Below are 25,949 nucleotides of genomic sequence, written 5' to 3'. Positions count from 1 at the left end.
TACTTACTGATGAACATCAAAGACAACCTTCTGTATGGATTGCAACTCAATGTGCAAAAAATGAAAATCTTCACAACTGGACCAATAAATCACATCATGATGAATGGAGAAAAGACTGAAATTGTCAAAGACTTCATTTTGCTTGGAACTACCACCAACACTCATGCAAGAAAATGCCAAGAAATTAAACAAGTAGGCAACTCTGCTGCACAGGACAAAGATGTCAAGAACATCTTTATCCAAGAACACAAAGATGTCAGTTTGACGACTAAGGTACGCCTGACCCAAGCCATGATATTTTTAATCACCTCATGTGCATATGAAAGTCAGATCATAAATAAGGACGATCAGAGAAGAACCAATGCATTTGAAGAATAGTGAAGATGTTGGAGAAGAATACTGAAAGTACCATGGACTGCTGGAAGAGAAAACAAATCTGTGTTAGAAGAGGTACAGTTAGAATACTCCTCGGAAGCAAGATGGCAGGACATCATCTCTCATACTTTGGACATTTTATCAGGAGTTGGCAGTCCTTAAAAGAAGGATAACATGATTAGAATAGTGGGGGATCAGTGAAAAAGAAGAAGACTCAAAACAAGATGGACTGACACAATGGCAGCAGCAATGGGCTTAAATTTAACAACAGTTGTGAGGACGGCGCAGGACTGGGCAGTGTTTCATTCTGTTGTGCAAAGGGTTGCTATGAATAGAAACCAACTCGAGGGCACTTAACAAAAAGGATGCAGAAATGAACACGATACTGTCCTTGTATTTTAGAAGCATTTAACATAGAGGTGAAAAAGACCTGTCAACATAAATACAATAGTGTTAAGTACAATAATAAATGTGCAATGAGAAGGAAGTGATTTTCTGAATGATTCTAGTCCCTGCAATTTGCTCTTGGGCACTTACTTAATACTAGCTGGAAACAGCAGTTCTTCAGTGCTCCTCCTTGGACATTCTCACCCAACAAAAAAGGAAGCTGTTGCTGGCCCTGCCCTGCCAGGCAAGTCTATTTACTCTGTGGTTCAATATTAGGAAGCAAACGTTCCTGTATATACCTGTGTAAGACATTTTCTCCAATATCAGCTCTGATCTCCAATCTGTCTTGGTTCAGAATTTTTGCAAGGAATATGAGTGTTATTTATTGAACTCCCAAAACACTATAATATTTTATTGTCCGTTATTCCTATTTAAAATAAAACGTACCATTTTTTTCTAAGTTATAGTATGATAAACTCTTGAGTAGTATTCTTATATGATTCATCTTCATAATAGAGTGCTTTATACAGAATGTTGTTGTTGTTGTTAAGTTCTGTTGAGTCAGTTCAGACCCATAGCGACTCTGTATAGGGTTTCGAAGGAGTGACCGGTGAGCTTGAACCGCTGACCTTGTGGTTCAAACCGACTATGCAGTTCAGACACAATAAATGTTTGCTGAAAGAATGAATTTTCTGACACTAACGCTATGGTGTATTTAAAAAATCACAAATGATATTTATTAATATATATGTAGGGATTTGTTCCCTAAAGAAAAATATTTCCTTATGTATCTTATAAAAATTCATATCCATCACAATTTTTGTCTGCTTTCAACCATGACTATTTCAGTGGTGGAAGTTTTTCAGGGGACTTTCTCTGAAAGCACTAAACTCAGCATGCAGCAAACAAGATGCCTAATACTGACTGAAATGAGAAAGAAGGGTTAGAGGAGTCACTTTTTTACAGTTTCTCTTCCATCTGCCCCCTTATCTCCCTCTTACCATCCCTGGGGTGGAACTGCAAAGCTAGCTGTCAACAAGTTTAGCAGTTAACTATGAAGCAAGAATTATGGGTAAGGGTAATTGTTTCAGGTTCTAGAGCATTCCAACACCAAAGTGACAAGCTGGAACAATAAGCTTAAGGGATAGTAAATTACAGTTTCAGCAACTGACAGATGTTTCTTCTGGTAGAATAAAGGTTTTTAACCTTTAACTCTGAAATTCCAAAAGATAATAAATCCAAATGACCTCTTTGAATCTTATTTGAAATCATTACATATCTTTTCTTTATTGTCCTAATATTGACAATTGCTGAAAGAATTGCCCATTATCAAAAGAAAATGCATTTTTAACTTAATACTGACTGAAAGATATATTAAAACAATGAAAACAAGAATCATTTTAAAGACTTAACGTTTCTATTCATTTTATCATCTATTTCAGAATAATTTGGTATAAACAACCAAGCAATTTGAGAATCAAGTTTTCAAATGTTAATAAAAGTAGGAGCAACATCAATAACAACTAACCCAATGACTGTTTGCCAGGTATCAAACAAGGTTCCAAGAACTTTACAGATTATTCACTCATCTAATCTACCACCCAACAACTCATTGAGGTAGATATTATTATTGTGCCCAATTTACATACAGAGAAACTGAGGTACAAAGAATTTCAACAGCATATCTAGTATCCTACAGCTTATAAAAAGAGCCCTGCAGGCATAGTGGATTACTGGCTGGGTTGCTAACTGCAAGGTGAACAGTTTGAATCTACCTGTCGCTTTGAGGGAGAAAAATGAAGCTTTCTGCTCCCTTAAAAGATTTACAGCCTATGAAACCCCTATAATTGGTTATTGTGAGTCAGAACCAACTCGACAGCACCCAACCACCACTATCACAGCTGATAAACAACAGAGATACCATGTAAACCCAGGCAGTCTGGCTTCACCATTATGCAACGCTGCTTATTGTTAATGAAATACCAAAGCTGGTAGGAAATTGGGATTCATCTCCACTCAGAGTTCTTTCATTCACCCAAGGTTACCCTGGAACTATTACGGGAAATGACAGTAAGAGTAAATACGAGACATCCACTGTGAAATTTAAACTATACTGAGAAACACAAAATAAAAAGGTTTTGACCTAAGACTCAGGGAGTTTGTTTGAAGATACCAAAGACATACATTTGAAAACAACATATATTCATAAAATCAAGCTCTATGTCATTTTCCCCAAACCAAACCAGCTCTTTTTCTCATGCTTCCTATCAGCTCAACTAATGGCACCATTAACCTTTCAGACATCCAGGCTTGGGACACCTTCAAGTGCCTTTCCTGCTCCTGTCACCACCTACTTTTCACTTCCACTATTCTCAGTGTCTCTCAGAGAAGTGATCACAGTAGCCTCCCAGCTCCCAATCTTTTGGTTCTCTGATTTTCCTTTCACATTGTCAGTATCTCCTTAAAATAAAGAGAGAAAAATATTCCAGTGGTTTTCCCCTGCCGATAAGATAAATTTTTAAATTAAGGATGGCATTCAAGATCCAACACGCCATTATTCTTAACCAATCTCTTTTCCTACGACATTTCTGCATAAATTCTAGACTCCTTACTTTCAACAATCCATTCTGGTTTCCACAAAAAAGCCATGAGCTTTCTTTTCTTTCAAATTATTTCTTCTAAGTCACAATACATGTGTCTACTTAATCAAGTCCTATATTTATCCTTCAAAAGGAGCCCTGGTAGCATAGTGGATTATGAGTTGGACTACTAACCACAAGATCAATAGTTCAAATCTACCAGCTGCTCTGTAGGAGAAAGATAAAAGGAGGCTTTCTGCTTCTGTAAGGAGTTATAGCTTCAGAACTCTATACAGGATCACTATGAGTCAGAACCGACACCATGGCACACAACCACCACCACCATATGTGTATCCTTCAAAGGAACCCTGGTAGTGTAGTGGCTTACAAGTTGGGCTGCTAGCCATGAGGTCAGCAGTTCAAATATCCCAGTTGCTCAGCTTGAGAAAGATGAGGCTTTCTGCTATCATAAAATTTAGTCTTAGAAACCCTACACAGGGTCGCCATGAGTCAGAACCAACTCCACAGCACACAACCACCTCTATGAAGACTTACAATATTCCTCCATTAAAAGCTGATCACTTGTTTCCTTTCCTACAAAACAGTACTCAGACTGGATATACAGCATTAATTTAATTCTCTCTCACAGAAGCAAGTCTCTAATAGAGAAAAATTCCCTGAGAATAAATACTGTCTTCTTCATCCTCATATTTACATCACAGCAACTAGCACACTGCAATGCTAATATATGTGTTATTGTTGTTGTTAAGTGCTGTCGAGTCAGTTCGGACCCATAGCGACACTGTATAGGGTTTCCGAGGAGCAGCTAATGAGCTTGAACCACCGGCCTCACAGTTCAAATGACTTTGAAGTCCAGCTCATTAACCCACAATGCCACACCAGAACTCTGCTAAGATATATATATATACAGATGTGATGAGAATGAATTTAAAATATAAATAGTGTAAACAAAGAATGCTCCCTATTGTAGGTGAATTTGGGGAGAGTTATTAACCATGTGTAAGTATGTACATGTGTGTGTGTAAGTATGTGCATGTGTGTATGTGTGTGTGTGCAGCTCAAAAAAGCAAGGTAAAGTATCACAATGAAATGTGCAAAGACCTAGAGTTGAAAAACAAATGGGAAGAACACGATTGGAATATTTCAAGTTGACACGACGGAAGAGAAAACTCAAGCCTCAAGTTGTATTACTGAAGAATTATAGAGGCAAAAACTTGAATCATGCAAGAAGCAAAAAAAAAAAGATGGCAGGATTAAACAGAGTAACTGTTCCAAAACAAAAAATTCAACCCCTTCAGGAGGTAGCACACAATCAAGAACCACTGGTACTAAAGTAAGAAGTTCAATATGCATTGAAGGTATTGGTGAAAAACCAGGTTCCAGGAATTGACCGAGTATGGACTGAAATGCTTCCACAATGAGATGCAACACTGCAAACATTTACTCATCTAGGTCAAGAAATGGTAAAGACAGCAACCTGGCCAACTGACTGAAAGAGATCCATATTCATGCTTATTATAAAGGAATGTGATCCAACAGAATCTGGAAATTACTGGAAAACATGGTTAATTTCACATGCTAGTGAAAGCCATGCATTGACAGCAAACTATCAGACGGTCAAGCTTGACTAAGATGACATGAAATAAGGGATATCCTTGCTGTTGTTAGATGGATTTTGGATGAGAGTAGAGAATATCAGAAAGATGTTTACTTGTGTTTTATTGATTACACAGGCATTTAATTGCATGGATCATAGATTATGGATAATATTATGAATAGGAATTCCAAAACACTTAATTGTGCTTGTGTGAAACCTGTGTATGGATCAAGAGGCCGTCATTTGGAAACATCAAGGGGATACAGCAAGGTTTAAAATGAGAAAAGGTGTGCAGCTGGGTTGTATTCACTTTATTTATTCATTATTTATAGTGAACAAATAATCCAAGAAACTGAACTATATGCACAACATCAGGACTGAAGGAAGACTCATTCATGATTAACAACCTATACTTTGCAAATGGCACATCTCGCTTGCTGACACTGAAGTTGACTTGAAGCACTGAATGAATGATGAAAGTCAAAGACTGCAGTATGGAATACACTAGAACATGAAGGAAATGAAAGTCCCAACAACTGAGCTGATAAACAGTATTATGACAAATGCATAAGAAACTGAAACTAACAACAATTTTTATTCTCCTTGTGTCAACAATCAATATCCATGGAAGTGGCAGTTAAGAAACCAAATGATACATTTCAAATCTGCAGTAGAGCTCTTTAAAGTTTTAATTAGCAAACATATCTCTTTACTGACTAAAGTGCACCTGAACCATGCCCTGGTCTTTTCAGTCGTCTCGCATGCATGCAAACACTGGATAATGAAAAATGAAGTAAGAAAAAATGATGCATTTGAATAACGATGCTGATGAAGAATACTTTACTACCAAAAGAACAGTCTTAGAAAACATACAAAAATATTCCTAAGAATAAAGGATGAAGAGATATCAGATCAGCAAAAACCAACCATCAGAAAAGGATATCAAGTTTAGCAAAGCAGAAATGAGAGAAACCCCCAATAAGATGGACTGACCTGATGGACTGACCCGAGAGCCACAACAATGGATTCAAATAACAGCAATCATGAGGATGGTACATAACCAGGTAACTTTTCATTCTATAATACAAAAAGTCATCAAGAGTTGAAGCAAGCTTGACAGCAACTAACAATAAGTATGTATGTGTACAGATGTAATCAAACCAGTGGTTATAAAGTGGATTCCAAAATGGTGACCCATGTGTATAAAAGTAATACTGTGCTCCACAGAGTATTTAGTGATTGCATTTTCAGAAGTAGAATGTGCCACACCTTTCTTTCCAGGCACCTCTTAATGGACTCAAACCTCAAACCTTTCAGTTAGCAGTCAAGGGCATTAGCCATAGATTATACTCATGCACACACACACATACTTGTATATAAATTCTTACAAATTTAACATTGCTCACCTTCTTTGTGAATTAAATACTTTATATGATCTCTTTTTCTCTAGAAATGTTTTACTTAAATGACATTTTATATTTATCTTGTGCATCTTTTCCTACTTTTTTTCTTCATATATATTTATATGGGTGAAGGTTCATAGATAAAATCAGTTTTCATTCCACAATCCATACACATTTTGTTTCATCTCACTGATTTAATCCCCTCAATGTAACATCACTTATCCCACTTCCTCCCTGTTTCTTTTTTCTGTTTCTCCTTATTTCCTAACCCTTCTGAACTTTGTCCTTGGGCAACTGCTGCTCTTTTGATCTCAGAGGGTTGATAACCTTAAGGAGCACACTTCTCATTACTGTTACTGTTCCCCTTAGAGACCATTGAGCCACAGAGGTGAGTTCAGTTCCAGGATTAAAGAGTGATGTTGTTGTTGTAGTTAAGTACCGTCCAGCGTATCGGACTCATAATGACCCCTGAACAGAGTTTCCGAGGAATGACTGGTAGGTTTGAACCATAACGTTATGGTTACCAGTCCAGCGCTTATCCTACAGCACCCCACCAGGACTAGGGCCACTCTTGAGGGTTCCACCAGTCTCTAGCTGACCAATAAACCTAGGTTGTGTTTTTTGGCATGATTTAGAGTTTTGTTCTCCACATTTTTATCCCACTCTAGCCAAGTATTTTAATGTGACCCTTTTCAGAGCAATTGGTAGTAGTAGCCAGGCACCATCTAGTTCTTCCTGTCTCAGGGTCGTGGGGGCTGAGACTTGCATGGTTCATAAGTCCATTGGACTATTTCTATGCATCTTCAATTTTCTTCACTTCTTTGCCCCAGATGGGGAGAGACCAATAGGTGTACTTCAGATGGCTGCTCATGAGCTTTAAGATCCCTGTAGTATGTAGAGCATTGTCTGTGTGAACTACATTATGCCAACTGATCTTGATGTTCCTCCCCAGGATGATGGTCCTGAGTCCCCAAGCCCACTAACTCATTCCCCCAAGGTGTTTGGTTATAACTATAAAGGTTTCATAGCTTTGCACTCTGTACATTCTGCTATCTTCATGGATGTGCTCATTATTTACAATATAAAGACATACTCATATATAGAAAGGTCCTGTTAAACCTGTATATACATTCGTGTATACAGACAGTCCCATGCTCTTTCCCAATTGTTCAGTTTCTGCGTCTATACACACGCTTGTAGATTACTGTTTTCACAGAACGGTGTATATAATAGTATTTACATTTGTTGACTTCAATTCTTGTACTCCTCTTTTCATCTTTTGCTGCCCTCCCTCTTATTATATGTTGTCTTTCCCTCACCCTACCCTCTCCCCTCCCCTGCCACCCACAGTAACATCAACTAATGTCTCTTTTTGTGTGAAAACTTTGTCTTTTTGTATCCGTGATCTCCTATTTGTCTAAATAAATAAGACATTCTTGTGATTGATTGATTGATTTCATTCACATAATATCCTCCAGGTTCACTTGTTTGCAGATTCACTGTTCTTTAATGTTGCACAGAATTCCACTGTATGTATGAACTATGATGTGTTTATCTATTCTTTAATGTTGCACAGAATTCCACTGTATGTATGAACTATGGTGTGTTTATCTATTCTTTAATGTTGCACAGAATTCCACTGTATGTATGAACTATGGTGTGTTTATTCTTGTACTAATGGGCATTTGGATTGGTTCAATCTTTTTGCTATTATGAGTGCTGCTGCAGTGAATATGGGTATGCATGTATCTATTTATGTCATAGCTCTTATCTCTCTACTCTATGTATCCAGAAGTGGGATTGCTGAATCATATTATATTTCTTAAGAAAGTGCCGTATCATTTTCCACAGCGATTGCACCATTTTACAGTCCCACCAGCAGCATATGAGAGTTCTATCTCTCCACACCCTCACCAACATTTATGTCCTGTTATTTTGAAACTTTGCTGTTAGTGCATCGGTGAGATGATATCCCACTATTTTGATTTACATCTCTGATGGTTAATGACCATGAGTATTACATGTGTTCATCAGCCACCTGAATATCTTCTTCAGTGAAGTGTACGTTCATGTCCTCCCCCCATTTTAAAATTTACTATTTCTATTTTTGTTATTTAGATGTTGAAGTTTACTATAAATTTTAGAGACTAGTCCCTTGTTCAATATTTTATTGCCAATTATTTTCCTAGTCTGTGGGTTCTTTTTTTACTCTTTTGGTGAAACCCTTTGATGCACTTAAGTGTCTAATTTTTAGAAGGACCCAGTAAACTCATTTGTCTTCTGCTGTTTGTATGTTTTTGTTAACCACTCTTTTACATATCCTTGTTTGTAAAAGTATAGGTCATTTAAAAAAAAATCCAAGTAGACAATCCTTATCTTCTTTTAACATAATGTAACATAACTTATCTTCTTTTAACATAAGAGAGCCCGTAATGGTTAGGGTTCTGTGTCAACTCCACTAGTGTAGAATTTCCAGAATTTTAATGGCATAGTTAACTCTACGATGAGTGGCTGTGAGCTGCCAATTAATTGAAGGGATGCTTCCTCGGCGATGTGGCCTGCTCCCAATGGCACACAGGAGGGAGTCTCTCTCCCACTGGGAACCTGGGACTCTACAATTGTAAGACAATAAACTTATTTATACACACACACACACACACACACACACATATATACATACATAGAGAGAGAGAGAGTGTGTGTGTGTGTCCTGGTGAGGAGCTGTAGGTTAATGTGCTGGACTGTAAGGTCCATTTGAACCTCAAGGTTGGCAATTCAAGCTCACCAGTCACTCCTCAGAAACGATATATATGTTCTACTGGTTTTGTTTCTCTAGAAAACCCATCATAAGACAAGAGTTTTTGCCTTTATTGTTTATCAAGATTACTTATATATAGTAACTGAGTTGATTTCTATTATCTTTTTCTGTGCTATGTTTATCCTAGAGTCCTGGTGTGGTGCTGTGAGTTAATGCGCTGACAACAAAGTCGTTTGAACCACAAAGTCAGTGGTTCAAGCTCACTAGCCACTCCTCGAATCCTATATAGGGTCACTAGGGGTCAGAACCAACTTAACAGCACTCAACAACAATAAGTATTTGTCCTGCTTACTTTCTTATCTTCTTCCCTCTATTATATTGATTTTTTTTCTTTTTTTCCCTCATTCCTTTTTCCACTTCTACTTCTTTTAAAGTTATACAATCAATATATACTCCTTTAGTAGTTACACTGTTTTAATATGTATACTTAACAAAAGCCAAAGATTCTTTACCTTTCTCTTGAAAAATGCAAAACTTCTTATTTTAGCACACTGTTCTAATTTCCTTCCAACGTAATTGATATTGTTACCTATTTTGGTTTTAGCCTGATCTCTCTTAGTAATACTTTATAGCGCAGTGGTTGCTTACCTACATATTTACTTATCTACTGATCATTACCAGTGATTGGAATGTGAAAGTTGGGAGCAAAGAGGAGGGATCAGTAGTTGGAAAACATGGCCTTGGTGATAGAAATGATGCTGGAGAACGCATGATAGAATTATGCAAAATCAATCATTTGTTCATTTCAAATACCTTCTTTAGACAGCAGAAGAGACAACTATACACATGGACCTCACCAGATGGAATACATAGATTTCAAATTGACTACATCTGTGGGAAGAGACGATGGAAAAGCTCCATATCATCAGTCAAAACAAGGCCAGGAGCAGACTGTGGAACAGACTATCAATTGCTCATATGCAAATTCAAACTAAGGCTGAAGAAAATGAAAACAAGTCCACAAGAGCCAAAAGATGACCTGGAATATATCCCACCTGAATTTAGAGATCATCTGAAGAACAGATTTGATACATTAAACACTAAAGACCGAAGACCAGAAAAGTTGTAGGATGACATCAAGAACATCATACAGGAAGAAAGCAAAAAGTCATTGAGAAGACAAGAAAGAAGGAAAAGATCAAAATGGATGTCAGAAGAGACAATGAAACTTGCTCTCCAGTGTAGAGATGCTAAAGCAAATTAAGAAACGAGGAGGTACAAGAGCTGAACAGAAAATTTCCAAGATCAGCTCGAGAAGATAAAGCCAAATATTACAAAATGTGCAAAGATCTTGAGTCAGAAAACTAAAAAGGAAGAACACGCTCAGTATTTCTAAAGCGGGGGAACTGAAGAAAAAAATCAAGCCTCAACTTTCGTTACTGAAGGATTCTCTGGGCAAATTATTGAATGATGTAGAAAGCATCCAAAAATATGGAAGGAATACACAGAGTCACTGTATCAAAAAGAAATGGTTGGTGTTCAACCGTTTCAAGAGGTAGCATATGATCAAGAGTCAATGATACTGAAGGAAGAAATCCAAGGTGCATTGACGGAATTGGCAAAGACAGGGCACCAGGAATTGATGGAATAAAAATTGAAATCTTTCAAGAAAGTGAGGAGGAACTCATTCATCTATGCCAAGAAGTTTGGAAGACAACTATCTGGCCAACTGACTGGAAGAGATCCATATTAGTGCCCATTCCAAAGAGAGGTGACACCCAATGGGATGCGGAAATCATCGGATAATCTCTTTCATATCCCATGCAAGAAAAGTTTTACTAAAAGTAATACAGAAATGGCTACAAGCATACATTGACAGAGAACTTCCAGAGGTTCAAGCCAGATTCAGAAGAGACCGTGGAACGATGGGTATCAATGCTATTGTCCAATGGATCTTGGCTGAAAGCAGAGAATATCAGAAAGATGCTTACCTGTGTTTTATTGACTACACAAAGGTTTTCGATTGTGTGGATCATGACAAGCTATGGACATCATTGCAAAGTATGAGAATTCCTGAACACTTGATTGTGCTCGTGAGAAATCTGTACCTGGACCAAGAGGCAGTTGTTCAAACAGAACATGGCTTAAAATTAAGAAAGGTGTGCGACAGGGTTTTATTCTTTCACCATACTTATTCAACCTGTATGATTAGCAAATAATCCAAGAAGCTGGGTTATATGAAGAAAAATGTGGCATCAGGATTGGAGGAAGACTCATTAGCAACCTGCAATGCACAGATGATACAACCTTGCTTGCTGAAAGTGAAGAAGACTTAAAACATTTACTGATGAAGATCAAAGAGCACAGCCTTCTGTATGGGTTGCATCTCAATGTAAAGAAAACAAAAATCCTCACCACTGAAACAATAAACAACATTCTTATCAGTGGAGAAAAGATTGAAGTTGTCAAGGACTTCATTCTTCTTGGATCAACTATCAATAGTCATGGAAGCAGCAGTCAAGAAATCAAATGACGTATTGCATTAGGCAGATCTGCTACACAAGACCTTTTTAAAGTGTTGAAAAGCAAGATGTCAGCTTGATCCTAAGGTGCGCCTGACCCAAGCCATGGTATTTATTTTCAACAACCACATTTGAATGCGAAATCTGGACAGTGAATAAGGAAGACCGTAGAAGAATTGATACTTTTGAGTTATGGTGTTGGAGGAGAATATTGAAAGTGGCTGCCAAAAGAACCAATAGATCTGTGTTGGGAGAAGTGCAGCCAGAGTGCTCCTTGGAGGCCAGCATGGCCAAACATCGTCTCTCATACTTCAGACATGTTGTCAGGAAGGAGTAGTCACTGGAGAAGGATATCATGTTTGGTAGGGTGGAGGGTCAGAGAAAGAGAGGAAGACCTCCCCAGAGAGATGGATTGGCAAAGTGGCAGCATCAATGGGCTCAAGCGTGGCAACAATAGTGAAGTTGGCCCAGGACCGGGCAGTGTTTCATTCTTCTGTGCATAAGGTCACTGTGTGTCAATACCGACTTGATGACACCTAACAACAACAACAATGTGTTTATTATTAGCATTCTTTCTTGATTTCAGTTCATCCTCTACCTAAAGTATGTACTTAAATGAAGCTCTTTTCATTGACCAACTAGTTGTGAGTACTTGCTAATGAATTCATATTATAAGCATATCTCTTTTCTGATCTTGAAATATAGTTCTTTATCGACTACATCATTTTTATCACTGAGACTGACATTTTTGGTGGGGATCAGAAGCATCTTATTTTGGTTTCTGACTGAGTGGTATATGGCTTGTCTAGTTTGACTTACTATGTTTTACATGATTTTTCAGTCTTTATTTAATAAGAAGTGGTATTGCACTGTAGAATCAGCACTGAACTACTTAATCACAAGGTTAGTGGTTCAAACCCACCAGCTACTCCTTGGAAGCCCTGTACAAGATCACTGTTTTAGCACTGACTCGACAACACTTAACAACATTTATTCTATACATATTTAGAATAATGTAGGAATGATATCAAAGTGACTTTTAAAAATTATTCTTAAGGTCATAGAAGTGAACATTTTAACTTTATTTTAATTTGTTTTATATCATCAAGAATCTTTCTTTGAAGATTAAATCTCAATGATATATTATGGTGTTTTTAACTCTCCTCCCAAATAGCTGTTCCTTCTATAGTGCTCCCATGAAACCTTGCTCACACCACTACTATATCACTTACCAAAGTGAACTATATTTACTCACATATTCTCCCTCCACTAGAGTGTGATATCCTTGAAATACTGACCCTGTGCTTATTATATTATTACCTTCAGGACCTGCCAGGTAAAAGGTAATTTGTAAATATATGTTAAATCTGACTAAACTAATTGATGTCAAAATGTGCTATTTCTCATGTATGCTTTGTGTTAGTCTTTGGTAAGTCATGCTATCCAATATGAAAAATTCACCTATTCTGCATGCACGCGCACACACACACGAAAGCAAATCCTAAACTGGTGGAGAGAGATGCTGAAAATCTACCATTAAAGGGAAATCTCTAATATTTCTCCAATTCTTGATGATTCAAAAAGAAAAAAAAGTCTAAGGACACATGATATGAAAGAAAATGTAACAACTTTTATCTAGCAAATAAACATTATACCTAACAAGTGAAGCACCTAGAACATTTATGAAAATTGATCACATAAGGCCACATTCTTTGTCCATAAAACAATGAAATAAAAAATAAACAAGAATTTAACAAGAAAATCTACACAATTAGAAACATCTTAGATATCCTAAACAACAAATAAGTCAAAAGAGAACCCATAATAGAAATTAGGCAATGCTTAGGCCACAATACACTGTATATCAAATAGACTGTTAGAAGGAAATGTAGACTCTTAAAAGTATATATGGAGTTCTGGTGTGGCACTGTGTGATAAAGCACTGGACTGCAATGTCAATTTGAACCATGAAATCTGTGGTTCAAACTCACTAGCCTCTCCTTGGAAGCCCTATACAGTGACTTGATGACACTTAACAGCAACACCAAATGTATATATGGGGAAGAAGAACTTAAAATTAATGGACTTAACATTCCACTTATAAAGTTAGAAACAAGCAATAACATCAAATTGAAAAAAGGGAGAAATAATAAAACAAATTTAAATAAATAAAATAGAAAGCAAGCACCAACAAGATCAACCAAACCAAGGAGATGGGTATTTTCAAAAGATTTAAAAGCTAGCATACTTCAGACATGTATGATGAAGAAACAAATAAACAAACAAAAAGACACAAGAAATATAAGGAATGAAAAAGAGGACATAAATGCATACATTAAAAGGAATGTGTTGTTGTTGAGTGCCGTCAAGTCGGTTCCGACTCACAGGAACCCGGCATAGGGTTTTCAAAGCTATAAATCTTAATGGGAGCAGAAAGCTTAATCTTTCTCCTGGGGAGCAGCTGCTGGGCTTAAACTGGCGACCTTGTGGCTAGAAGTCCAGTGCATACCCTACAGAGGTACCATACGAAAAATATATTACTAATTATGAAAGTAAATTAGATTAAGTAAAGTCTTAGAAATATATAATTTTAAAAATCTAAACAAAAGGAAATAGGAAGTATGGCCAATCCTAGTAAAATAAAGAGAATACTAGCCCAACATGGCTTTTATAGCCCAATGCCAGTAAATATTCCAGAACCAATCATTAGAAACTTACACAAATTCTCCAGAGAGTAAGGAAAAAGGAGGGGATATTCACAACTGGTTTTATAAGGTTACCATAACTCTAACACAAAAAAACCAGACTACTACTGTAGAAGAAATCAAATTCAGCAATGTAATTAGGTTTATTTTACTAGATTTAATTAAACCAAATTAGGTTTATCAGTGGAAAATACGATTCATTAAATTTTGGAAGATTCAATTCATGTAATTCATCAAATTAATATATTACTGAAAATTATCATTTTTTCACCTAGCATGATGAAAAAAATATTCACCACAATTCAGCACCCATTCAAGACTTTGAAAAAAAAAAAAAAATAGGAAATCTGCTAACTGGACAAGGAATATCCACAAAAAACCTACAGCAAATATAAAAATTAATATAAATCTTGAGGCCATTCCCTTTAAAAAAAAAAAAGATAAGGATGTTCCCTATTGTCTATATGTATCAATCATTGTATTAAAGATCCTAGATGCATGGTAAAAAGAGAAAAGAAAAAGTTTTGAAGTTGGAAAGGCAGGCACAAACTGTTATTACTAACAGATGATATGACACGGTCTACCCAGGAACTCAAGAGCATCTATAAATGACTAGAATTAGTAAGATTTTGTCAGGGTTTCTAAATACAAAATTATATGCAAAATCAATTACCTTTCTCCATAACAGCAGCAACCAGTAGGAAGATGTTTTTAATATTAACTACTTTTAATAGCAAAAAATAAAGTATCTAATATGGAAACTGTCAAAAGATGTGCAGGTATTCATGAAAAACGTATATTTAATGAAAGACATTAGTGAATACTTGAACACTTGGACAGATAGATATACCATGTTCATTGATAACAAAGACTTAATACCAAAGATACCAACTCTTCTGTAAATTGTTCAAAAGATTGAATGCAATGCAAATCAAAATTCCAACAAGATTTCTTTTGTGAAACAAGTTAATTCTAAAATTTATATTGAAAAGTAAAGGTTCAAAAAGAACCAATTCAATCCTAGAGACAAAGTACAAGATGTAGAGACTAAAGAGATATAAATTCCTATTACAGAGCTATCACAATTAAGACAGTATAGTACTAACACAGAGTACATAAATTAACCAAATATTATAGAAATATTCTCCGAAGTATGAGAGATGAAGTCTCTCACTATCCTCCCATCTAAGGAGCAGGCTGGCTGTACTTCTTCCAGAACAGATTATATTTGTTCTTCTGTCAATATGTGACACTTTCAATATTCTTTGTCAACACCATAATTCAAATGCACAAATTCTTCTATGGTTTTCCATACTAATTGTCCAACTTTTACATGCATATGAGGTGACTGAAAATGTCATGGCTTGGGTCAGGACCTTAGTTCTCATATTGATATCTTTGCTCTTCAACATTTTAAAGAGGTCTTTAGCAACAGATCTGTTGCTTTGATTTCTTGACTGCTGCTTCCATGAGTGTTGGCTGTGGATCCAAGCAAAATGAAGTCTCTGACAACTTCAATTCTTTTTACATTTACCAAGATATTATTTACTACTCTGGCAGTGAGGATTTTTGTTTTCTTTACATTGAGGTACAATCCATATTGAAGGTTGTGGTCTTTGATCTTCATCAGTAAGTATTTAAAATCCTCTTTGGTTCCAACAAATCAGGTTGTTAATGAGTCTTTCTCAAATTCTGATGCCACATTCTTCTTGTTAAAACTCATAGCTCTTCAGATTGTTTTCTCATCATACATACTGAATAAGTATAGTGAAAGGATACAACCATGGTGCATACATTTCCTGATTTAAAACCATTCAGTATCCCCTTGTTTTATTCAAATGACTGTCTATGTACAGGTTCCTCATGAGCACAATTAAGTGTTCTAGAAAAACCATTCTTCACAATGTCATCCATAGTTTGTTCTGATCCATACAGTCGAATGTCTTTGCATAGTCAATAAAACACAAGTAAACATCTTTCTGGTATTCTCTGCTTTAGCCAAATCCATCTGACTTCAGGAATGGTATTTATCATTCCATGTACTCCTCTGAATCTGGCTTGAATTTCTGGCAACTCCCTGTCCATGTAATACTACAACCTTTTTTGAATTATCTTCAGCAAAATTTTACTTGCATGTGATATCAATAGTATTTGCATTCCATTAGGTCACTTTCTTTGGAATGGGCACAAATATGAATCTCTCCCAGGTCTTACAAATTTCTTGGCATAGATGAGTGAGCACCTCCAGCACTGCATCTGCTTGTTGAAACATTTCAATTTGTATCTCATCAATTCCTGGAGACGTGTTTTTCATCAATGTCTTCAATACTGATTGAATTTCTTCCTTCAGAAACATTGGCTCTTGATCATATGCTACCTCTTGAAATGGCTGAGCAATAACCAATTATTTTTGGTACAGTGACTATTTTCCTTCCATCTTCTTTTGATGCTTTCTGCATTATTCAATATTTTGCCCATAGAATCCGTTAATATTACAAGTCAAGATTTGGATATTTTCTTTAATTCATTCAGCTTGAGAAATACTAAGTGTGTTCTTCTCTTTTGATTTTCCAGCTCCAGGTCTTTGCATATTTCATTATAATATTTTACTTTGTCTTCTCAAGTGGTCATTTAAATTTTTCTGTTCAGCTCTTTTACTTCCTCATTTCTTTCAGTTGCTTTAGTTTCTCTACATGCAACAAGTTTTAGCATCTCCTCTGACATTCATTTTGGTATTTTATTTTCTTTCTCTGCTGTTTTTTTAATGACATTTTTTTTTCCGTGCATGGATAATGCTTTTCTAATGTCTTCCCATAACGCTTCTGCTTTTGGACCATTAATATTTAATGTATCAAATCTGTTCTTAAGATGATTGCTAAGTTCAAGTAGGATAGATTCAAGGTCACATTTTGGTTCTCGTGACTTGTCTTAATTTTCTTCAGCTTCAGTCTGAACTTGCATATGAGCAATTGATGGTCTGATCCAGTTTGCCCGTGGCCTTGCTTTGGCTGATGATACTGAGCTTCTCCATCATCTATCCCCACTGATGTAGTAAATTTGATTTCTGTGTATTCCATCTGGTGACATTCACATGTACAGTCTTCCTTTATGTTGTTTTAAAAAGGTACTTGCAATGAATAAGCCATTAGTCTTGCAAAATTGTATCATGCAATCTCCAGCATTGTTTTATCACCAAGACAATATTTTTCAACTATTGATCCTTCCTCTTTGTTTCCCACTTTCACATTCCATTCACCAGTAATTATCAATGCATCTTGACAGCATGTTTGATCAATTTCACACAGATGAAGTTGGGAGAATTCTTCAATTTCATCATAGCTGACTTTAGCAGTTGGTGCATAAATTTGAAAAATAGTGGTATTACCTCGTCTTCCACGTATGGGTATTATTCTATCACAGACAGAAGGTCAGTGTTCAGTGCTTAATACTACAGCACCACTGACAAATGACTGCTGGTACATGCGCTTTCTATGGAAAATATATGGGAAGCAGGATTGAAGACTTAGATTCTAGTTCCTGTTTTCAAAATATATCACTTTATAACCCTGAGCCAATATTATTATCTCTCAAGGGTTTACTTTATTTCCTTTCTATAAAATGCTAGTGTTGCTATTAAATACCATGGAGTCTGTTTCGACTCATAGTGAGCCGTATAGGGTTTCTGAGGCTTTAGATGTTTTGTGGGAACAGAAAGCCTTACTTTTCTCCTGTGGAGTGGCTGGTGGTCTCAAATCACTGACCTTGTGGTCCACAGTCTAGTGCTTATCCTATGGAGCCACAGATAGGTTTTAATTGTCATTTGAGTTGATTCCCACTCATAGTGGGTTTCCAAGGTGCAGCTGGTGGGTTTGAACTGCTGACCTTGTGGTTGGTTAGCAGTCCAGCACTTATCCTACAGTGCCACACCAGGACTTAGGTTTTAATTGTTGTTGTTGTTGTTATGTGCCGTGGAGTCGATTCCGACTCATAGCGACCCTGTACAGGGTTTCCGAGGCTGTAAATCTTTACGGGAGCAGAACGCCTCATCTTTCTCCCGCGCAACAGCTGGTAGTTTCGAACTGCTGACCTTGTGGTTCACAGCCCGATTCGTAGCCTCTATACTACCAGGTTTTAATTAGACAAACTCAAAATCTCCTCTGTGTCTACACAAACATATTTGCATTAAAATAAATGTTTTCAACAAAGATAGATTATTCTGCCTTGGATGGGGGTAACTGGGCAAATTTGATAACTGAAAGGGAAAATGGAGAACGCGAGAAGGGTCTGCCATCGAGGAGGATAGAGTCTAACGATGACCAGAATGAAATGAATGAGAAAGATGACATCGCGTGAAAAATGTAACAAATATAACGAATAATTTGTGTAGAAATTATTAAATAAGAACCTAAATTGCCAAGTATACGTTCACCTAAAAGACAATAAAATATTATTTTTAAAAAAAAGCCTTAGGGTGAGGAAAACAATCTTTACAGTTTTACTGGCCCTATGTACCACCCATTCAATGTGGGAAAACAGAAACTCTGAAGATGCTTCGATTTCAATCAATATGATGAGAATACTCTATCACACCCTATCATGGCTTCATATGATTTACCAACTTTAAAAAAAAAAGGAGCAACTTTGTAATAATGGAGTATTGTGCTTAACTTACATATCAATTTCAGTGCCACTGTAATGTAAAGATTTCTTAATCTCATGTGTTCCTTAAAGGGAATTTTAACCAGTGGGAATGGTAAAAACAAAAGGAAAAAATTCCACAACAAGCCGGATAATAACAACAGCGCTCAAATAGCTAGAGCCAAGAAGGGATGTGGGAGTGGGGAATTTCATAAATCTTAGACTGCTGTTTTTTAAAAAAAATTTTAAAGCAAACAACAACAACAAAAAAGGTTAAAGACAGGTTATGAAGGGTTTTCCAGGCCAGGAGCAAGGAAGGGCATGAGCATTTGCCTGCAGACAATGAAAAGACATAGATTTTTAAACAGAAGGAATGACTTCATCAAATCTGGTTTTGAAAAGTAAATATATCGGCAGATACACAGTATTTACAAGGCAGAATATAGAATTGTGACATATACTGCCACTGTACTATAAAATATTAACAAGGTATTAGAATAAAACTCAGTGAAGCCATAAAATAAATTTCAAAAACACTATAGTATACTGGTGTGGCACTGAAGGATTTGCACTGGACTGCGAACCAAAAGGCTGAGAGTTCAAGCCTACCAGTCACTCCTCAGAAACCCTATACAGGACCACTGTGAGCCAGAATTGCCTGGATGGCACTTAACAACAGCACTTAGTTAAAGAAATTCACAGTGGTGTATGCAATGCCTTGCAAATTCCTTAGGGAGTGCAGAGGGCGGTTAATATCACTTAAATTTTTAATTTTTTTTTTTAATGACTTCACACTACATGTGTATACCTTTTCAAATAAAATTAACACTTTTAATAATATTTATTGGCTTTAAGGCCACAAAACTTTTAAATATTTACCTAACCATTTAAAAACACTTTAGCATTTTACATTTTAGGTATAGAGAAATATCTCACACACTAACTCATGTCTTTCAAAACCTCATATTTACCTAATCTATCATACACAAAATGATCTGGTTGAAAGCTCAAAATTAAGTTGTAGAATATACAATTAAAATTGCATAAAAACACAGTTCTAAAGTTCTGGTCAAAACTTCTATGTCAACAACTGATTTTTTTTTTTTTTTAAACTTCCCATTCGTTGCAGCTGACCCCTGGTAAATATACTACAAATCACAACATAGTCATCAGTAACTAAATTTAAACTTCAAATTTCTAAATGCTTTACATAAAAAAAAAAAAAAAAATTAAGAAGTGAACATAAACAACACTTAACAGTAGATACTAAAAATCTAATTAGGAAAATCTGATGTTTTAGAAATACGTCCTCATTTTTTAATATGGCACCTCACATAACATCCTAGACATTAACACTTACTTTAAATCTATTCTCACACAATTAAAAGTATTCATGTTGACGAGGAATCCAAGTGGTTTTCTAAAATGTTAACTGACACTTTTAAAGTCTTAAGCAAATAAAAGCGTTAATAATTTTGTAATCATCGCAGAAATTAACTCACATATACTTTTTAAAGGAGTGTTGAGTGGGGCAATGGCTGAGAGGGCTAACCTTATATAGCAATTCTATTCTGCACACATGGGTTCACCAGGAGTTGTAACCAACCAACAGTAAATAGCAACAGTTTTATCCTGAAAATAAAGAAATTTTTTCATTTTCCAATTATTACATATTAACATTATTATTTCCAACTATTTTCCCATATTTGCTTCCAATTATTACGTATTAGATTAGTGATAAGCGCATTCAACATTTAAGTAAAATTTCAAAAACTACTAATTTGTAGTTTTATAATTATGTATAATTGTATTCGCACTTTGTAAAATGTGCAAACGAACTGAAATGAATGCATTTTAGCATTGAAAGGTATTTTAGAATTCATCTAAGGATACCAAACTCAAAAAGGCTACTAGTTTTTCCAAGAGACCAGAGTCCAGCCAGAACTTGAGCTGGGATTTTCTGCCTCTGAAGCCAGGGCATTTTCTCCTATATTAGGTTCTACTCAAAATCTTTTAGTCTTCTCTCACTTTTTTGAAACAAAACAATGTTTTTACAAAGCTATATACAAAGTTTAGCACTCTGAAAATTAGAAAGTCTCCTGATCTTCTACTTCTATAAAAGTATTGATATCATCAGCATACATACAAACAAAACCATAGATCCACTGTTAAACTTCATAAGAAAACATACCAAGTAAAAATTCTTGCTGTTACAATCCCTACTAAATTAAAACTATTCTTTACCATAAGCAAACCTCTAAACTATTAGCACATAAGATCCCAAAAAGTTCCCATTCTGAGTATAGTGTGAATAACGATTTTCTGGCACTAAGAAAATATGCCTTTTAGAAGTACAAATTGTGTTTTCCTCTGATACAAACGTAAGATGAAGCTACCTAGCATAAACAGCAACACTGCACTCTAGTTTAAAGGCTGAGAAGGTTGTATGACCGAAAGAGAACCACATTAGGATTAAGAAGAGTAAGCATTTCAGTTTGCAAGAAAACAGACATAACTGACTATACCAATAAATTATGATTAAAATACATTAAACTGTAATGATGCTGAATTCAGGAAAATTGCCAACCCATGTGACGAAACAGTGCTACAACACTTTTCCAGTTTAAAAAAAAAAAATGCAGCCTAGTCACATACAGCCAAACACCAAATGCTACTTACTCCATTCTAGAAAAACAGCTGGGACTACTTTGCTCTACAGTGAGCCCTCTCTCACAACTTTTCTTCTGATAGACATTTTCTTAAGCATTGTTAGTTATCAGTGGTGGCAAACTGAGAAAAAAAAAGGCCTAACAACATTTCTCAAGAATTTGACCAAATAACTACAGAAAACAAAATAGGCTTCTGAAGCCTTTTCAGGAAGGAAAGTGTCATCTCATAAGAGCAGAACAGATCAGTGTTTAACACTGAGAGTTTCTATTAATCTACCATGTCATAAAAATCAATGTAGTAGCTTGTAGATTACTTTGAAGGAGAAGGAGGTAAAGGAACATCTGATGTAGTAAGGCCAAGAAAATTGTTTCAAATTTACTAGGTCCCAATGTAAAACGTAGTAATCAAGTGTATGGAAACTAATGGTTTACATAAAGTTCTACTTAAAACCTCTACAAAAACTTCTTCATTGTGCAGAACACACAGCATTGAGAACTGAAAAAAATTTTAGGTTCAAACTGCCACTTATTAGATGTGTAAGAGTGGGTAACCTCTGTAAAACTCAATGGTCTCACATCTAAAATGAAGTTAATGTCACCTAACACCATACAGGGCTCTTGTGAGGAATTCAGATAACATAAGCAAAACATTTTGCATTTAGCAGTCAATGAACAATGAATGGCTATACCTACTAAGTTCCTGGGGAAAAAATGGCGTGGCAGAGGGTATCTGACCTCCTCTAACTTCACAAGAGGGGAAGAGAATCACCACCAGCATCAGTCTTCGGTGGATTCCTATGAAGCAGAGGTCAGACATACCATCTCTCTCCAACCTTTTTACCAATTCTGACACCAACTATCCCTCTTCCCACAGCACTCTACTTCTCAGCTGGATTCAAAATTCCACGTCAGAGTCCACACAGAATTCACAGACCATACTCACAATTATGGGGTTATTAAGGAACCAGTTACAATTCAGGATAAGAAACAACTTGAGATACAGCTCTTCAGTCAAGGCAGTTTCTTAACCATGTCCACAAGTAGGCCTCTGTCCTGCTCGGGCATGGGTTTAAAAAATACTCTTTAGCTCCACTGATAAGTTCCCAGAAGCACCTTATGCCACCAAGAAGCCACCTACCCAAAGACACTCAACTTTCTCACTCTATGTAATGCTCCACCGTGCTGTCCCCTGCCCATCTCCTGGTTCTGCGACCTCTGCTGCTGCCATTTCTCCGCCACTGCATCTTATCAACTCTTGCTTTACATACAGGTCTTTTTCTCTGTCTTCTGGGTCTAGGAGGTTCTCAGCATAGGTATCCCAGGCCCAAAGTACTGCTCTTAGCTCCTAGCTCCTCTCTCTTGTTGCTAGCAAGGTTCCCATCTGCCTCTAGGATGGATCATTTGAAGCTCAGCAGGATGGCAAAACTGTTTAATCCCCTTGTTAGCATTCCATACACTTTGTTTGCATGACCCCCATCCTCACCTTATTTGCATTATCAGCAAGCTATCCAATCCCCTCAGTGGGCCATAATCACCACATTTGCATAACCCCACCCATTCATTTGGTGGGTGTTACAAAACTATTTTGAGAACAGACATATAAAAGTAATCCATCATACTGCATTTTCTACTGATATAAAACAGGTAGATTTCCCAAGGTTATATAAAAGTATAGGCTCACCCCTGATTTAAGATTTCCAATTCCTTTAAAATCATCTAAACCTAAGAAAAAATTAGAAATGCTTTTGACATCTTGCCAGATATTACTAAATTTAAAGTTGTATTGTTAAAAGGCCTTCTCCTAATTACATAACACAGTGAACCATGAGTTAGTTTGTAAACTAACTTGCAGTAGCCTATACAGCTGATATTGTTGAGTGAAAGATGAGGTTTCAGAGGATTTACAGCCACAAAAACCCTAAGGCGTAGCTCTACTCTACCTTATAGGGTTGCTGTAAATAATAATCTGGATGGCAGTAGGTATGGTATGGATATACTGCTGAAACTAATTTGAATTAAAATTTCTTTTAAAATATTTCCAACAGTCTTTTCATCTAAATTAAGAAGTCTCAGTTCAAAAGCTCATTAGTGTTTTTCTAATTGTAAGATCTTCAATCCAACTCTCGAGCATTAATAACAAAATGGCACTGATTAAAATTCATATATATAATACACACATATAACACTAGTATATGCATATGGAAAGGAGCTCTGGTAGCGTAGTGCTTATGAGTCAGGCTTCTTATCTCGACAGTTTGAAACTACCAGCCGTTCAGCGGGAGAAAGATGAGGCTTTCTGCTCCTGTAAAGATTTACAGCCTCGGAAACCCAATTAGGGTTGCTGAGTCGGAACCGACTCCATAGTACACACCACCACCATATGTATATATGGACTTCTGGTGTGGCGCTGTAGTATCAGTACTAGACTGACAACCACAAGGTTGGTAGTTCAAACCCACCAGGTCCTCCTCGGAAACCCTATACAGGGTCGCTGTGAGTAAGATAGGACTCGAAGATGGCACTTAACAACAACATATGAGTGTTTGTATAGATTTATACAAATTCACTCTAATGGCTTTATGTTATCACTGGGGAGACACCATCATCACAATTGCAACAGATAAAAGGCACCCCAAATATAGTAGTCCATTAACATAAGCAAAAGCAGGAGTAGGCAATCTATTAACTAAGCCACAAATAGGCACTTCATTTCTTCTAAGAACTTATCGGCTGCCTAAACAAAGTCTTACAAAAGTACATGGTTGGTCTATTTCATGTCAATCTCAAGAGAAACAGCACCTGCTTTTTGTTTTTCTTTTTAGTTTTATGTGTTTTAAGAATTCTTTCCAGAAGAAAGCTTATTATTTTTCCTTTTTTTTTCAATTTTTTTATCCCACCCAGAAAGTTGACACACTTTCAAGCCCGTTGATTTAACTCGCGAATTCGAGCGACAGCTTCACACTCCCTTCTCCCTGTCCCTTTCTGGTAACATACCTGTTCTCGGGAAATACAAGGCAACGACGGTCTCCTGAACATTTTGCAACTGCCGTAGTAATTGGCGGACGTCTCTCCGAGGGACACGCAGCTGGACCTCCTCCGGGGTCTGATCACAGGCACTTTTTCTTCCGCGGAGCTGGACGCGCGAGGCCGTTGAGGGGCTTCCCTAATATGAAAGACGTGATCCAGCCCCAGGGCCAGCAGGCAGCCAGCGCTCCCCACCAGGCCGGACATCAGTGGCCTGAGCACGGCAGGCAGCGAGTCCAGGCTGCTGACGGACACCCACCAGACGCAGCTGGAAAAGAGCAGCACCAGGATGCTGTGCTGGAGCCTCACCGGGTGCGCGAGCGTCAGCAAACCCACACAGCTCAGCACCAAGAACAACCTGCCCAACGTGGCCAGGGGAGCCAGGGGCGCGGGCACGTCTGCGTCCCGGTCCTCCGACGGCGCGGACCACCACTGCCACACCAAGAAGTCCCCCAGGTAACAGCAGGCGGGCAGCGCCAGCAGCCACCAGGAGCCGCCGGCGGCCCGGCCCGGCCCGGGGCTCCGCTTGGTCCGGGTCAGGAAGCAGGTGAGGAAGAAGAAGGCACAGGCGATGCTGAAGAGGGGGCTGAGGCTGTGCGAGCAGACGCTCAGCAAGGTCCGCAGCAGCGCGGCCCCCGCAGCCCAGCTCCCCGGCCCCGAGCCCAGCAGCAGGGCGAGGACAAAGGCGGCCAGGGCGCCCAGCGAGAGGCGCGCCCGGGAGAAGGGGGAGCCGCGCCGCGGCTGCTGGGGGGAGGCCGGCGGGGGCAGCAGCAGCTCCACGTTGCAGAAGCGGCAGAGGTGGAAGAAGAAGCCGCGCGGAGGGTCCTGCCGCAGGGGGCTCACGCAGCTCTTCACGTAGCCGTTCCTCTGGCTCTCCGAGGGCGAGCCGGCCCCGTCCAGAGGCTGCGGGTACCGCATGGCTTTGGCGTCTCGTTCGTCCCTCCTCATGGCCGGGATCGGGGGTGGCCGTGGGGCTCAGCACACCCTGCTCCGACGCAGCGGCCGCTCGCGCTCCCTGACCCCCGGCCCTGGCGTTCGGGACGCCCCCCGGCTCCACAGCGCGTCAGGGCTGCGCCCGCCGCCACGGCCCGGGGTCCCCACCGCGCCGGCAGACGAGCGGCTGAGTCCGCGACATGCTGGTGAGGAGCGGGACGGAAGGGGCGTCTCTCCCGGGCCGCTTTAGCCGCCCCTCCGTCTCCCTGGGGCACTTCTCTGGACTGAAGCCTTAGTGTCGTCTCCCAGCTCCCGCTGGCTGCAACAGTTACCTCACG

General features: G+C 38.1%; 1 protein-coding gene across 1 annotated transcript in view; it reads right to left on the bottom strand.

Annotated features, from left to right (window-relative positions):
- PDE3B (phosphodiesterase 3B, cGMP-inhibited) overlaps nucleotides 1-25,626 on the bottom strand; it is a 190,187-nt gene extending 164,561 nt beyond the window's left edge. The window contains exon 1 of the mRNA XM_006865827.1: nucleotides 24,649-25,626. Within this exon, the coding sequence (XP_006865889.1) occupies nucleotides 24,649-25,626 (978 nt within the window). The remainder of the gene's footprint in view (nucleotides 1-24,648) is intronic.
- Between the last annotated feature and the right edge of the window lie 323 nt (nucleotides 25,627-25,949).

Source organism: Chrysochloris asiatica, unplaced genomic scaffold, assembly GCF_000296735.1.
Source record: "Chrysochloris asiatica unplaced genomic scaffold, ChrAsi1.0 scaffold00083, whole genome shotgun sequence".
Classification (NCBI taxonomy): Eukaryota; Metazoa; Chordata; class Mammalia; order Afrosoricida; family Chrysochloridae; genus Chrysochloris; species Chrysochloris asiatica.
This window is presented reverse-complemented; position numbering and strand designations above follow the sequence as displayed.